We start from the raw sequence: 16,915 nt of genomic DNA, 5'->3' as shown, positions 1-16,915 counted from the left end.
CTCCGCAAAACAACTTCCCAGCATTAGTGTCAAGGGGCACCGATTCGCAGCCGCTCCTGTTAGAGCCGGACGAAAGCCGCTGGGGAAAAGAGCCGAGAGGTTCTATCCATCGCGGCGGAGCGGAGCCTCTTAGCGACTGGGAAACATAATCGGATACTAACGCGATAAGCGACTTGATCGAGGAGGCTGGTGATACTACAGACAATGTCGGAGAATTCCGGGGAGTTATTCCAGCAAAAGCCTGCACATTTTTGGAGCTTGATATGCCATCGAAAATGAGCGTGACATGGTCCAGCACGGTTGGGCAGAGGGCCATACTCTGGCGTAGGCTCGTCAAACGGTCAAGTTTGACTGCGTGTTCCCTGTAGCATGAAAAGTATACGATCAGCCTGATGATTCTTAACATTCATCTCCGCCGCTCGGACTCTCGGTGACGATGTCCGTGCCGTTCACGCTCTCCATGGCGATGAGACCGATGGTCTCGGTCCCGATCCCGATCTCGGTCGCGGTCATAACCTTTACTCGACGCTTCTTCAGACTCTCGGTCATGCCGTCGGCGTCGCTCCTTGTCCTTACTGCGGCGATGCTCGTCATCGCTATCCGCGCGCTCCCGTCGGCCTTCATGTCTATGTCGCTCGTCTCGTCGACCGTCATCGGTCCGATGGCTACGTTCTCTATCCTTCTCTCGCTCCCGGGCCCGGTCTTTCTCTCGACTCTGGCCTCCATCCTCGTCCCTGTCTTCACGATCCCGTCTCTTCCGGTCCTTCTCCTTGCGATCGAAGTCCCTCTCGTGTTTCTCGCGTTCTTCCCTCTCCTTCTTGCGTTGCAATTCCTCCTCGGTAAACAACTCGCCTGTCTGTTTATCCCTTAGCAGAACAGGATTGTAGATTTTGATCTCTCCTTTACCGCCCTTCGCGGCCTTGCCCCATGCTCCAATCTCTTGCGCGATGGCGGCATCCTCCTTCGCACCGATGCCCAGCAGTGCTCCACGACGCTCAGGTGGTTTCACGGCCGTCTTCACAATTTTCTGACCCTTCTGCGAGCCAAGCCCTTCCCCGTCTTTCCAGCCCATGCCGCGCAGGAGTGCAGCGCCGAATTGCTCCACCGGGACTCGTGCGTAGTCGTCGAGCGAGGCCATGGGCGGCGCGCGGGAGAAGTCGTTCCGGAAGGCATCCGACTCACTTGTGGCCGCTGTCGCTTGCGGAAGAACAAGCGATGTGTCCTCCACCGTGCGACCTAGTAGCGCATCCAGTGCAACCTCGTCATCAGTCCTTGGGCGTACAGGTGCATTCACACTTGCGTGAGCGGCCTCGGAGGGCACGTTTTGTATGGAATGAGCTATGTCCGATTCAGTCGCATCGGCGCTCGACGCTGACGCCGTGGCTGCAGCTTCTGTCGCAAAGACATTCAACCCGAAGGCAGGACGATTCGCCTCCACTGCGTTCATCTGGTTGGTTTGCGCTGTCGCTGCTTGTTGTGTCGAATGCTGGGGCCTCTGCCTGCTGCGCTGCTGCGCAGCATCGCGCCAGTCACGATTCGATTGTCGTGGAATGATCAGCGGCGACTCGTCCTTCTTATTGTTCTCGTCGATCGCGCCGCCTGCAGCACGATCAAAGTGCGAAACTCTTTGTGCCCGCCCATATCTTTCACTCTCTTGCTCCTCCTCGTCATCAAGCGCGGCGGCATGGGATCGCTTTAATCCGTTGGGTGCTGATGTGCGACTCTTCGGCCCTGCCAGCGATAGCGAGATCTTTGGCGCAGGAGTCGCCATTTTGGATAGTTGTCGACTATTTTGTGGAGCCGGGAGAACGAAGGGTTTGGTGTGAACCTTCCGTTTGAATATGTACTTGTTCAATACGATCAAGATATTTGTCTTCTGAGGGTTGACATGGATTTAGGGTTTGGGTTATGCGACTTTTGCGATTCCTGGTGTGCAAGGAACACAAATTCATCCACAACTTGCACTCTGGTCAATGCTATTGGGCGATGCAAATGATGAGATGTGACTGCTTCGGAATGCAGAGTGATGCTTACATTTCAGTGAAAGCAATGATGGAAGTTATCAGCGCACTCTGTCATTTCAGACACGACAACCCACTCGCGACGACAACGCGACCTGTACCGTTCAGTCTAGGAATATCGTCACTCTATATCCACTGACCATGCCAAACACAGTTGGCGGCGCGTCACGCGTGCGGTACAGTCAGACATCACAATGGGAGGTACGCTGGGGTGAGGATGCGAAACGAGCGCAAGCGACAGAAGTGTATTTTGGTTCAGATTTCGACATCAAAAAGTAGGACCAATTGCAACGCTATCCCGCTGCCCTGCACCTATCAGAGCGATCACACATTGTACACGAAAAGCTGACGAGGCACAAAGTGACCACATCGAAGCAATCACCACATCGAGCTTCGTTCAGAGTCTAAAGAAGCTCACATTCGGCGATACCGATTCTGGGAGAGGGAGCGAAATATCGGACGAGTTCATCATAAAACTCGCGAAAGCCGCACCGCAGCTGGAAGAAACGATATTTGAATCGGCCACGAAGCTGACAGACCTCTCCCTGCTTGCGCTGACGGAGCATTGCCCACATATCAAAGCCATCAGCATCACCGGTCACGACAAATGTCGCGGTGGAATCAAAGGCGACAGCCTTACGCAAATCGCAACAGACCCAACACTGGCCCCTGATTTACAGAAGCTCTATCTGATGGATCAATCCTTGTCTGCAAAGGCGCTGAACGCGTTGTCAAAGGCACGGCCAAGACTCACCATCACTGAGTGCAAGACTGTAGGCGATGGTCCAGCTGCTCAGTTTGTCGCCTCCCTCATCGGAGGCAGCACGAGTACCATATAGCGAGGCGGCAAGGTAGATTCTACCTGTGATGGCTTCTATGATTATGGACTCAGCGACAGCGACAGCGACCGTGGACACAGTGACTTCTATGACGAACATAGCGACCCCCACGATGGCCATGATGTGACTAGCGACTTGAATGATTCCGAAATATCATCAAGGCAGGTAAGAAAGCGTCAGCGTAGGCGGCGGACGAAGCGCAAGGGCGGTGGCAACACAGTAGCAAATTCGCAATGAGACGAGGGTCATGATGTCCATGCCAAGAGCAAAGCGATGATGCAACCGTGTAGGAAAGGAGCGTAGAAGATGGCAGAAGGCAGCGGAAATGGCAGTCGCGGTCTGGTTCCTCTGGCGCTGTTGATCGATGCATCCTAAGCTGAGCTGCATTAGATATCATAACATGAAACTTCGGAGATATTTGCATACGAATGATGAGCAAAAAGATGATCTAGAAGCTAGAGGAACTCAATTCGCCTCAATGCGTTATCGATCGAATGTCAGACGACCATCTATCAGACACGTACCCCTGCAGTAGACATCGCAGTAGCAAACGCAGTGTGAAAGCCTAGCAAAAGTCTTTTCATCGCAAGGCTGAAGTCACTTCGTGATGCAGAGCATTGAAGCCCTGGCTACTGCATATCCTGCATTGGCGCGACGCGAAAAGCTGCGTCCTGCAGTGGGGAAATTCCATCTTACCTCATCTCCTGCATTGTGCCTGATCGACGTCGATACTTACGAGACAGACGACGGTTTCTGATGCATCTGTCGACTGTGGGCCGTGCAATGGTGTGATCGATGCACCAGGTGCAGCAGATGTATCACCGGGCGGTGTTTTCACTGTGGATTGACCGTTTCAGACGTCAAGCTGTGCGCAAACTTTCCATAGCACGCGCTAACCTCACATGTTAGTCCCTCTGCAATGTAGTTCGTGTTGATCCAGCGAGATGTTGGGTTATGGCAGTGATGAAGCTGACATGCTCTGAGTGCGCAATGGACCTCTGACCGCTGATTGCGCGGCAGTATGTGCCGTTTGTTGCGCTCTTGTTCCCCGGCGGGCATATTCCCGCTTCAGAACTTTGTCATCAATATCTTCATGGACTGTGGTCTGCGGCACTGCCTAGCAATGTCTCCACCTGGGATAGCGCGGGACAACTTCCAAGAATGAGGGCACTCATCAGACTGTACACTTGATGAAAGTGCCGCAAATATATTGCTCGCTTACACTGCCCCGGCTCCCACGGCACAGTGGGTACCCAAGACTTACTGACTCGGGAAGTGTCAGACAAGTGGTGTTCGAACTGTTGGTCCCGCCACATAGGATGCTATTCAGGAATACTTTTACGTCGCCCATTATGCCTGAAGAAGGAAGAGCAGGACGAGTTGGAATGCCCACCAACCGCGCCGTCTCAACAATAGAGTGCCTGGCTCTTCCCCAAAGGGATGCCGGCTCCGCTCCGATGCTCCATCGTGTAGAATTAGTTGATCGGGACGGACCCACTCTTATGTCTAGTCGGGTTTGGTGGAGCAGCAAGAGCTCTGGTCGCCGAAAATGTCAACATATGCCACAGCCGGCATCCTTCCGTGTAGCATCAGCGACCGTGCGACGCCGTATTGTGCAGAACAATTGGAAAGCTGTGTGTAGAGTACACGATCCTTCTGCCAGATCACTGCACGGACATCGGGGAAGAAGTATTTCGCAACGCCACATCCGACGATGGTGATCCATAGCCAGAGCCGGGTTTCATCTGGCTCCTGATGGATGTTGGTCGGACGGACGGATGGGTGGATAGGTAGACAGATAGATGGATGGAAGGACACTTCATCGTGGCTTGCCTTTGAGCACCTGCAAATTTGGATACTGCAAGCGTGAATACTTTGTTGGCACCATCAAATTGTGAACCACGGCTGTAGGTCTTGATACAGCATGCCTCGCTCTGGCCCTACGGCGCCGAGATTTAAGACCGAACCGGAAGCGGCCCGTTTAATGAGATGTGTGGTACGGAGGACACAGCCAGAAATAGCATGAGAGAGGTGACTGAGGTTGAAAGGACGGATCTGCAAAAAGATATATCGATGCATTGCATGAGGAGATTGCAAGATCGCGGCCGTCTGTATTTTGTCGGCAGTGGACCACAGTGTCACCTACTTGGTATAGTAATAAGAGGTGAGTACCTGTATGCAAGGTGAAATTACATATGAGGCCATGACGCCAAATTGACAACAATCTGGCCAATAGCAGAATTCTCTTGCGCTATCATCTGGAATTATTTCGTGAACTCATGTATGGTCATGATGTCCTCGTCATCCCAATTTATCGGTTGTGCCACATGACAAGATCGCAAACCCGCAAGGTGTATGCCCATCGCACAGTATCCTGGTATTTGGTGACATTGCCGTCATTCCCAATAGTCTCTGATGATCGGCAACAGCCTCTGCCGGTGAATTCCAGACGAAAAGCCACAAACTGTTGATTCGCGATTATATTGCTTGGAGGAGCTACTTTGTTTCTTGGCTCTCAGGCATATCTGTCAAAGGCGACCAGGGGCCAGTCCATCATCGATGGTTCCCAAAAGGGATGTTGCCGCGACATCTGGACGTGGACAGCCCGGCCGTGGCTTGCATGGCAAGGATTTCCTCGATGCGCGACACGTTTTTGCATGGGAAGAAACCCCGCCGCCTGCAGGAATACGAAGAATTCATAACATGGTACCTCAGATCGTGTGACTGTAGTCGGCTGAGGACCCAAGCGTGTAAGCGTCCAGAGGTTGTCACATCTGTGCAGGAAGGATTCCCAGAGGTACGGCATTCCGTGCCTGTCCTGTGTCACTGAGCCTTGCATGTAGGTGCCGAGGTGAGACCAACAGAGGCCGACTCGACATTTTCCGGTTGCGCACTCGACAGAATTCACAACATGTTTACGATGATTGTGTCAACCAACATCGAATGCTTACCACCGTGCATGGTAATCAGTGTGAGTCCGTGTGAGTCCGTGTGACGATTGAGTTGGGTCTACAGTCCGAGCAATGGCTCGCCTGGTATGTACAAGCGGCGCATTTGCACTACGCCGCCTCTCGAGGACTGTGCCTCTGGTGATGCAATGCACATATCTTTAGAGCATGCATTTAATCTGTGCCTCACCAGCAGATGTCGAGCTTGGCCATATTGCACTGTGCATGTTCACGAGTGAAAATCGGAGTTTTATCTTATGCCCGTGTCTCAACGGCGGGCGAGGCCTGCAGAATTTCGCCTGGACTGCATTGCAGCTCAAGCTCGAGCGACCTTGGAATCCTTTCAACGCAGACTGCATGGCATATATTGTGTCAGGGCAAGGTCTTGAGGGCTCTCGTTGGTTTCGTGTTTTGAGAGCGGAAAGATTGTTTAAGCTCAACATCTCCGCACAGCGCACATCTACTGCTCTCTGGATTCTGGACTTGAGTGTTCGGTACCGAAACGTCCACCTTCTATTATGACTCGCGATATAGCCTGCAATCTCGCCATACAGGCCGGAATCTTAGTTTATTGATTCTGCGAGTATCTTTGTCGTGATTCTCTTGATCCCGCTGTGGTGGAACAGAATTGATGTGCGAGGCAGGGAGAGGCGCGTGCTTACCACCAAGTTCCACTGCCGCGGCGGGCCCATCATTAGCTCTTGACTATTGAACCTGTCCGTCGGCACCAAAATGATCCACCTACTGGAGAAATAGCACACGCACAAGTTCACAACGAGGTGCAATTTCGTCTGCTACGATGAGCGGAAAGGTGGCCCTCGCGCAGCATGTTTTACTAGTACTAAGGCGAGACCGTGCTGGCTTGCAGGGTTCTTCCCCGGAGACGCGATTGCAAAACGGCGGCAGTCAACGGTGGATAGCTGAGCGGGACGAAATCATATCAAGATAAGCTGAAGTCTATGCGAAGACCCTCTCAACATAGTGATCGCTCGGCGGGAGACTTCCACGTCGACTCCCTCACTACGATGTTGCCGCCCACGCCGCCATGGCGGTATGGCAATCTTTCCGCCACCGTCCCGCCCGTCGTTCCAGAACGTATCCCAGACGTTGACACAAAGTCCTCGTGACGAACCTCGTGATAATGTGCGCATTGTGGCATTCAAGGCTGCAGAAGGCGTCAGGCGAGCGGACATGACGCGGAGAAATCGAAGTGCATTCAACAACGTCAAGCCGTGACCGAAAAACCAATGCGAGGTGTGTACGAGCTGCGTCATGCACAACGAAATTGCGAGAAATGATGATGGGCAAAGGTACCTCCGTACCTCCCCTGTCGGCGCGGGACGTCAAACGAGCGGATCTTGGTATCAACGTGCACCCGTTCGGCTGGACGGCCGTTGACGAGGGTTCTGTACTTGCGGGACTTGCTTTCGTGAGAGAGGGACCTGCGAATTTTGCCACAATCCCGCGCGCAAGTCGTTGATGGTCTTGTCCTGGTTGTTGCCGGCTGAGGTCCATCAATCCTCATCCGGCTAGTGCCTACGGACCTATATCACACACAACAAGGGACAGTCTCAACTTAAGCATTCAAAGTGCCCTCAACGCTGTGCTGTACCTCCATCAAAGCGTCTTCTGAGCGCCGAGGCCATGTTGGGAAGGAAGGCGGTCCCGATCATCAATAAGGGAATGCGTGTTCTCGGTGACAAAATCCGCCCAATGCATCAAACTCTGTTTGCTAATCATTGCTATTGTTTGTTGATGGCGGTCTGCTTCTTGACGCGGGGTGCGTCTTCCAATGTCGATTGCTGTCTGCTTCTCGTTGTGATGAATGGCAGAGCTATCGGCGACTCGAAGTGATGAAGTGCAAGCGGCATGCAGGTACGGCTTGAACTCATGTACGTATGACTGCAGGTGATGACAATAAGATGAAACACTGGCGCATTCCGCTTGGAACAAGCTTGTGACCAATGCAACCCCACTGTGCTGAGGTATACTGATGTGCTCGTGCAGCACCCGCAGTCTCAGATTCCGTACCTGCGTTTGTGGTGTCTGGAGCGGAGACTTTGCAACTGACCCAGGCATTACTGCATACAGGCTGCAGGACAAGCATAGCTGCGAAAAATCTCTGACAACCATCTGAGCACTCGCATACAGTAGCCGCGACGATGAAACAAGCGACATCCATTCGTGCCGATTCTTGCAGGCGACGAAGTTCCACAAGTGCATGTGGAACGCTCCAAGGTCGTGCCAATGTGGTCCAGATGGAGTGGAATGTGAACAGCAATGCACGTGGAGCAGTGCAGACGAGGGATACAGTAGGAAATGCTCAGCCCCGACCATTACGTCCCACTGACCACGAAACTTCGACAAGCACATGCCCATTGCGTGCAGTCGACCGGTTTGTCCAGGTGAAGCGGTGCCGTACATATATTAATTGCATCATGACTGATATGGTCGTACGTGATCGTGTACTGTACTGTACTGTTGAGAGTGCTGTCGGGACAAGAGAAGGGCTTTAGATGAATAACGACAACGGGCGGCGTAGTTCGCACCTGGCCGAATGGAGCAGCTGCATCGTCGGCATCGTCACTTTGCAGCACGAGTCCATATCACCACTAGGGCTTTGCACTGAGCGGCGCATCACAGCATACGACCTTCTAAAACCACCTGCATTGTTTGTGGATAAAATCCGCGCTTGCTAAAGTTTCGATCACCGTGACCTTCGTCATGCTGCATTTGGGCTATGTTTTTGGTGGAGCGAGGATGACAAGCGACCATCATGGCTGTTCTCGACCATTCGACCACTCATACCCCACTTCATGGACGCTCTTGACGTTTCACAATTGGCATCGGCGTGCAGGCGACCGCTTTGGCGACCTCGAATGTGCCTGGCTTCTGTAGCTGCATGCATGCGAAACTACAGCACGTTGTGCTTGGGATGACATGCGGGCTGCTGCTCTCCAGGACGACCTTTGGGAATTCAGCAGTGCGGCGTTGCTGTATGGTGTGAACACGTCTTGTGCTTGAGGCCCGCCGGATCACGTCCACTGATCAGTCATGATACACAATGGTCAGACTGACCGCCATGTGAGCCAACATTCCAACTAGCCACAGCTGGTGAGCGCAGCGAGCAAAATTCCAGTCGAGAAGAACGATGGAACGGCGCGCGTGAGCAGCGCTGCATGGCCAGCTTGTCATTCCCATCATGACGAGCGAACGGTGGCAACAGGGTAAGCTTCACAATCTACCGCCTACAATGTTCTCCACGCTCGTGGGCAGTTCCCAACAACAATCGGAGCAAGCGATGCCAGCTGAGAATGAAACGCCGCCGTGCAGAAGAGGCGAAGCAGAAGAGCGGCAAAATCGTTCAATCAAGCATGCGCGTGTCGTGACTGGGCACAATGGCACATATGCAGCACGCAGCACGCCCACCACCCGCGGGCGTGACACAGCCTGTGAGGCTGCTCACAGGCTGGCCCTTGGTTGCACCCACCCGTCGACTTTTGTCCACTCCCGTCACGCCAGCCGGGTGCGGAGTTCTCATTCGCGGCGGCAGCGAGCCTAAGGATGAAGTGCATTAGCGTGATTTCCCATATGATCGGATGGTCCGCTGGTCCGAGGGAACGTGAGAGAAAGTGTGTGTGTGTGTGGACGGGTGTTCCAGCACAGGCATTCTTTGGGGTCGGCCGTGGAGGATGCGCATCTCTTCCTAGGAATGGCCTAAATCTACACACAAAGTTCATAACCGGAAGTTCAATGATCGTATCGCTAATCGTTGGCATGAAGATTGCTGGAGCACAATCTGCGAGTGTAATCACGGCATCGTAACAATACCGTCGAGTGCGATTCGGTAGAGGCCTGAGCAGGTCGTGGAATGGCTGTGATTTCAAACCTCCGTCATGCTGGGAAGATCTACAGGACCGCATCCGGCCATCAAATTGACGTGGATTCGATATGTCGATTTAACAAGCCTCCACCTGTATTCCCGTACCATGTGTCGGCGAAAACAGAGATGGCAGTCCGTCCGTCAGTGGGCCATACGTCACGCAATGGGTGCTCAAGAAGAAACCCGGTTCTTCTCAAGCAATACCGCGATGTCATTGGAGTGCTCTTCATTCAGGCCATTCGAGATTCCGCCATAGAGGTCGTACTGCATGTATACTATTGCATTGCAAGGATGGAAATGGTACCTGCATCGTCGTAGTAATTGTCATTCATGTGGAAGTGATTTTCGTGCTAGTACTATATAACAAATTAGTATCGTTGTTCCGAGAATTGGGGCGCCACTGGTAATGGGAAGAGGCGTGAAGTGTACAGAACCGTCCACTCGGCCGTCCGCTCGACCACCAGCCAGCCAGCCGGTCAACACACCACAAGCACCACCTCACGAACCAACGCACGAACGAACGAGCAAAACGGCCGTCGTCACTTCCGCCACCATCAAGCATCCGTCCACACGCACCGGAATCCCCTCAAGACCACACAGGATTCGTTCACAGGCGACACCATTATCACACGTGTGTCACGCCCGCTGCTCCCATACGCGATTGCTATTGACCTGATGTGTTCGATGTGGCCATCCTATGGGACAATCGGAATAGACGCTCGAGAGAGACGTCACACCCGCCCACGATATAGGTACCTGGGTACTATACAGACTCACACTTGCCATTTAATATCATTTCTCGTCACAGCCCGAGGCACAGTAGGATCGGAAGTACAAGATTGTATGTACCGTTTAGCGGACATCAGGCACACCGACGCAGAGAACAAACAGCAGGACACGCTGTACGGAAGTGTGGTGCACACGGCATTCGTGGACAGCAGGGCTTCCAAGCTTACCACCACCACCACCCCCATCACCTCCACCCGGGTCCCAGCCCATTGACGCTAAAGAATACGGTACCTGCAGCGAGGCTTTCCCTTGCCTCTGTCACACGGTCACAGTTACCTATCCAGTGCTATCCCAGGACCTTTCCTCTTGGGGGAGACACTTTTAGCTTTCGGACAGCCAAGAGTGGAGCGATCGTGTCTTTTTCCCACTGCCATGTGGGTCCAGCTTCCGTCCCGACGTGCCCCAGGAGCCAAGCCAGATCGCGCAGTCGACTATTCCCACTCACTAGTCGTTGTCCCTGGCTAATGGATTCGGTCGAAACTCTCGCACGCCGCGTCGTCGCCGCTGATCTGGCTCCAACTTGTGCGTGTTAGTGTGTTGCATGTTGGGTATGTGCATTGTGATTGTGTGTGTGGTGCCTGTGTGGGTGATGGTGGTGGTGGTGGTGCTGTTGTATTGTAGTACATGGCAAAAGTATTGTGTGTGTGCCGTGGTGGAGTCGGGTGTGAGGAAACAGAGAGTTTGCGGTTGCGTCTCTGGTGTGCATGTCTGTCCATCCATTGCTCTGCCACACACTTGCACTATAGACTTTCCTCGCGTTCGGCCTCTGGCGCCGCCGTCCGGCCTCGTACTCTTTCGCTTTCTCGAAACCTGTCATGGCTTATCATAATAAGTTGCCCCGATCGCCAACCTCGAGTCCCTTCTTTTTCCCTCTTCCCTTCTTTTATCCTCATCATCGTCATATTTGTCCTTCCCTTTTGCTGGTCTCCTTTCGGTACTTACTCGAGTCTGTATCTGTGCATTTCCGCACAGTCTTCCTTCGATCGTGCCCCGTCATTCTTTTGGGACCCTGTCCAACCGCTATATCGATATCTTTCCGCGCAACTCTGTCCAACGACACCTACACCGGCTACCCGCCATCGATCTCACAAACAACCAACCGGATATTTCTGGTTCTTGCTCGGAGAATTAAACACTTACTCGCATTTCAACGACCTACCCGCCATTCCTTGAAACCTATTGGTGATCGAAACCAACTGTACAACTATCAGCAATACCCCATACGTAGCTTTGGAGCATCTTGCATGCCACGGAGCTTTGGCATACGGATAAGTATATAACCATGTCAGTGTTCGACACTACAGGTGTGAGTTATAGCCAGCAATGAGTATACTAACCCGAGCCACAGCATCTGCTAGCTTTCAACCAAGATGGAATACACTGCACACTCTACGCCGCCCATGGGCCAATCGCCATTCTTCTACTACAGCCCAGACCCGAGCCCAGAGACCAAACAACACGGACGCTTCTCGACTCACCCGCAGCAGCGACAGGTCTTGCCAATGGCCATCTTGCCATCCAGCCAGGAGCAGCTCATGTCGTTCCAGCAGCCCATGTACCAGCAGCCCTCCGCCGGTGCGCCAATGGCATTCCACCCGCACGCTCACATGTATGGCTCGCAAGCCATGCTTACACCGGCAGCATCGCCTCGCCACGAGCAAAAGCCAAACTACCTCATGCAGCACGAGATGCACGGTCTGTTGCCCATCGACACGGACTGCCGATCATACTTTCCAGCGACACCGACTCTTTCAGCTTCGGGATCGTTTAGCTCCATGTCCAGCCCGCCATCGACCTGCGACATTCTCCCGACTCCGGTCACGGGAGTATTCTTCTCAAAGTCGATCATGACCGGCTTGACTGCTGTCAAGGAGGGATGCGAAGATGAAGTCTTCACCGAAGTCCTCGCTGGCGGGGACTGGACACACCCGGGCTCGCCGCCGATGACCCCCGTGTTCTTGCATCAGGGCTCGATCTCCGCCGCAAGCGATGTCTCATACCAGATTGCTCCCGGGTCTTCACACGTTTCACCGTCTCCTTCTCCAGTGCCGCGCTCGGTCGTCTCGGAGCAAGACGTTTGCGATCCTCGACACCTGACCGTTGGTAACTCTATCACCGAGTTCATCGCCATGTCAGCCTTGTGCGATGAAGAGGAGCCCAAGCTTGTCTCCAAGGGTGCGAATGTCTTGGCACCGGCTGAGCCGCACGTGCAAATCGCGTCCCCGGTCGAATTCGTCACTGCCTTTGGCACCAACCCCGCTTTCGAGCCTATCTTCGAGCTTGACGACTGCGACGACTTCTCCAGCATGATGGCACCTGAGATTCACTTCAACGGCAGCAAACGCCAGCGTCTTGACCTGAGCACCGGCACTATCGACGACGATGCCTTCTTCAGCGAAGAAAGCTTCAGCGACGAAGATGACCTCGCTGTCGCCGCCTACTCACCACCGTCGGAATTCTCCGTCCCTGACGACGCCTTTGCCGTCGATCTGAACTCTAAGCGCAAGGTTCCCAAGCAGATCGAGTCCAATCAGCATGCCACCGACGCTACAAGCCAAGAGAACAACACCGTCACCACCTCCACGGCGCCTAGCACCACTTCGGACAAGGCTGAGTCCGCTGCCCAGACTCCTTCCGGATCGGGCAGCATCTCTCGCCGCGGACGCAAGCAGTCGTTGACCGATGACCCGAGCAAGACCTTTGTCTGCACACTCTGCAGCCGTCGCTTCAGGCGTCAGGAGCATTTGAAGCGTCATTACCGCTCTCTCCACACTCATGACAAGCCATTCGAGTGTACCGACTGTGGCAAGAAGTTCTCCCGCTCGGACAACTTGAGTCAACACCAACGTACTCATGGTGCTGGCACAATGGTGATGGGTGTCTTCTCACAGCCCAATGACCAACACATGCACCAATCACACATGGAAGCCGTGAACGGTGGCGACGCCGGTAGCCTCATCCGGCCTAAGAACGAGCAACACTTCGCGCCTCAGCCTCTCATGCAACAGCGTGTTAGCCCTGCAGCGGGCGAGCTTGGTGCCATGCTCTTCGATGTGACTGCCCAGGCTGCTGGATCTGGCTCAAGCTCTTCGAGCAGCGCAAGCTTCTCGGATCGCGACTTCAGCCCAAGTGAGGATCAAAAACTTTCAAAAACCCAGAAGCGCAAGCGAGATGAATGATGTCTCTACAGAGATCCACAACCTTGTTGGGTTACATGACGACCAATTCGGGACATCCTCGCATGGATGGACCCACTACGATACTAATGCCGCCACGTTGGAGATACCATAGATCAGGAACGGTGCCAACCCGAAACACAGGTAGACAATACCTGACGACCCATGCCCTTCGCTTCATCCTTCAGATGAGATGGTCTCTCCGACCGTCACGTCTCCTTTTTCTACCCTTCTCTTGGCTTGTACGCCACACCTGTATCATTACGCGAAACGTTTGGAGATTTTCCCCGACAGGGACAAGAAGACTGTTTGCCATTTATTCTGCGTTCGTTTAAACTACCCAAATTCTTTCGTTGGCCTCTGGCATTTTTTCTCTTTGTCATAGCTGAGCACGCTCCTCTGGGAGGACTACCAATGTACTTATTATCACCACCAAACCGCAGTTGCAGTGTCAAATGGCTTGCTTCTCTGCTGGACAAAGAAGCAGGAGCAGCTGAGGGTTTCGAGTTTATCATCGTGCTTGCTATGTACAATCAAAACTTGTTCCACTTTTCGCCTTCGTCTTTAAACTTTCCTTGTTCTTCCTCATGAATTGATCGTGTGCTACATGTGTATTGCGAACCTTGGATAAGATTGGCCTTCCAATCAATCTTGTATTCCTTGACTAAAAGTGCGCGATATATCACCGTCGACGAGGCAACAGTGGAAACCGACCGAACGTGATGAAGGCTTATCCCCGCTGATCAATTTTCTGGATCAACGTGGACGTGAGCGAGCGCATTCTGCAAGCAGGCTGCAGGGGTGCCATAACATCGTACTGTACATGTCAACGATACAGATGACGATGTCTTTGAGTTTGCGACCCCCGTTCACCTAAGTTTATGCCGCGTGCGCACTATTGTTTCACGAACAGGTCAGTAAATGACGCTCCACAATGGTCGAAAGCATGTCTAAGAATACTAGCGACGACGAACACGCCGGCTGTAATACAAGAATAAGGTTGATCTATTGAGAATAACAATAAAGTCTATTATCCTGAGCTTGTTTGCCGCCACGCAGTTCTGGAGGGAACCATGTTGATGGTGATGATGATAGTGGCGGCGACCCGAGGCGATTCCGACGGCGTGCCGCTTGAGGCGATTGCATTGCACGCGATCATGCGACGATCTGCTGTAATCCCCCTCGGGAGTGATTACCTCGATACGAAGGTCTCACTGCACTAAGTTTTTGTGTGCAGACATTCTACATGTCTACCAACTCTGTTGTTGTGCTGCCCTGTTCAATTTCACTAACGTGACGAAAATACCGAATTGGAACACGCTATTCGCAGATCCCCAACGACACGCTTCTCGATTGCACTACCGCGAATGCCGTGGCCCCCACGCAGTCATTTGGTCCTCTCCAGCTTGATTCAAATTCCCCCATGCTCGGTCGGCCTGGCGGCATCTCTCTGTTGGTTCTCGTAGGAAATTGAAGACCCTCGCTTATTAGCTTAGCTGGAATGGACCCGGACCGCGTTTGTCGTTCTGCTCGATCACGATCCTTGTTGATGTTACTTGTCCCGGTGGATGCACCACCACAACACGAACGGACTTCTCGAAGCCGCTGATCGCGGACCCCCACGAGATGGATTTGCACGGGTTCGGCCCACCCAGCTCATGAATCATGCTCATGATGAGCCATTTGTCAATCCGAGCTGGAGTGCGCCAATAATCTCGAAGTGGTGCTTGTTGCTCCACTTCGATCGAAGAACCTCCACTATTGATGATCATCAGCATCGAGCTGCAACCCGCCTCGTGATTGGAAGTGCGCGCCGCAAGTATCCTTTCTGCTACAGGCCCGGGGTATTCGCTGACGGGCCACTGCGATGACTGATCCGAAACACGTTCACTCTGATGGCTAATCTTGTACGTCTCTACGATGTGTAGGGGCTTTTAGGCATCCCTCTGTCTTTGAGACGAGCCTGCGGCGCACAGGAGGCGTAGGTTGTCCTACGTATAGTATCATTTTGTGCGATAAACGGTATCAAGACTACATCCGTCAGGTAAGCGGAGAAAATCGAGTAGATTGATGAAGCTGTCGGAATGCCTCGTCCGATATGACCGACCCCTATATCATCACCATACTGGACACAAGCAGGACCTACGATACCGAAGCCTCGCTCAAACGCGCATGTCCTATTCAATCAAAAATACCGTTGATACAACGCATCCTTGACGGAAGACTCTTCCGGAGATCTGCACTGTCTTCTACAATGTTTGATCAAGCCCTCTGATCGCAACCGGATCCTTCGATATGATTAATGGGAAATGAGATCGCGGGTTGAGCGTGTGTACATGTGCAACGTCGAAACGGAGGTAGGTCAAGAAACAACGACTTGCAATCCACGTGCAGCGGTCGAATAAAGGCATGCTCCGTCTCGTGCTCTCTGCTACGATGCATCTGTTGGTTGAGTTATCCGAAGGCTGGTTCAGTTATGCTCGGAAGTCTATCCGAGGAACTGCATATCTGCATGCGAGTTGACAGCTGACAACCCAGATCCATTGATCGTTCGTCCGCGGGATTGACCACACAGCCGTACCAAAATCACAGCGCCTTCGGGAGGCTTGTCTGCTTGGAAGCCAATCGGCGGATGGTCGTCATCAGATGGACCGCAGCTTTGCGAAAGTCTGTTTGAGAATGAGCTTTTGGCGGTCTTGAGGCGCTGTCTAGCCTGGCATCCGATTGATCTCGTAATGAAGAAGCTGCACATTATAGTCCCGTAATGATTCGCTCGAATGTGAAAGCATCTGCATAACTTCATTTATCATTTTAGTACCAACGATAGAGCATTCGCTTGAGACATTCGTCGCAGAATTCTCGAGTGGTCCTTGCTACAATCTGGCCTGCAAATGGCTCTAATCCCCGGTGTCTATGGGGATTATCATACATGTCTGTATTTCATGGACAAGCGCGCAGATTCGAGACATGTCCTTGCAGAGGCTGAGCACGATGTCGACATGCAGCGCTCACGCGCATATTGCATATATACCTGAGTAGACAGTTTGTAGAAAGATCAGAAACACAAGGCGGAGTGGCACGACGGCTTAAACTTCACCTCATCATCACCGGTGAGAGCGTGGTCTGAAGATCGAAAAATTGCATTTTCGTGTAGCTGAGAGAAAGTAACGCGGGCCACGTGAGCGCGGAACACACGGGGGCGCGGAACACGCTTTTTCAATGCGCTGCATTCAACAATTAATATCTTAATGAACAATGA

The 16,915-nt window shown here is 52.9% G+C and overlaps 3 protein-coding genes across 3 annotated transcripts; 1 reads left to right on the top strand and 2 right to left on the bottom strand.

Moving 5' to 3' along the window:
• Positions 1 to 406: 406 nt before the first annotated feature.
• On the bottom strand, positions 407 to 2,596 carry K489DRAFT_387703 (uncharacterized protein; the record flags this gene model as incomplete). Its single annotated transcript, XM_033606347.1, has 2 exons — positions 407 to 1,750; positions 2,561 to 2,596. The coding sequence occupies 2 exons, from the start codon at positions 2,594 to 2,596 to the stop codon at positions 407 to 409; spliced, it is 1,380 nt and encodes a 459-aa protein (XP_033461155.1).
• K489DRAFT_378518 (uncharacterized protein) lies at positions 2,449 to 3,118 on the bottom strand. Its single transcript, XM_033604427.1, has one exon. It carries the CDS (start codon positions 2,978 to 2,980, stop codon positions 2,753 to 2,755), a length of 228 nt encoding a protein of 75 aa, XP_033461154.1. The 5' UTR covers positions 2,981 to 3,118; the 3' UTR covers positions 2,449 to 2,752.
• Positions 3,119 to 11,850: 8,732 nt separating this feature from the next.
• K489DRAFT_408545 (uncharacterized protein) lies at positions 11,851 to 13,659 on the top strand (the record flags this gene model as incomplete). Its single annotated transcript, XM_033607488.1, has 1 exon — positions 11,851 to 13,659. The coding sequence occupies one exon, from the start codon at positions 11,851 to 11,853 to the stop codon at positions 13,657 to 13,659; it is 1,809 nt and encodes a 602-aa protein (XP_033461153.1).
• Positions 13,660 to 16,915: the final 3,256 nt, after the last annotated feature.

This window comes from Dissoconium aciculare, assembly GCF_010015565.1.
Source record: "Dissoconium aciculare CBS 342.82 unplaced genomic scaffold K489scaffold_4, whole genome shotgun sequence".
Classification (NCBI taxonomy): domain Eukaryota; kingdom Fungi; phylum Ascomycota; class Dothideomycetes; order Mycosphaerellales; family Dissoconiaceae; genus Dissoconium; species Dissoconium aciculare.
The sequence above is the reverse complement of the archived record's forward strand: the minus strand, read 5'-3'. Positions and strand labels throughout refer to the sequence as shown.

Excerpts from the sequence above, each read along its gene's own strand:
- K489DRAFT_378518 (XM_033604427.1), bottom strand. The coding sequence starts at position 2,980 with ATGGCCATCGTGGGGGTCGCTATGTTCGTCATAGAAGTCACTGTGTCC.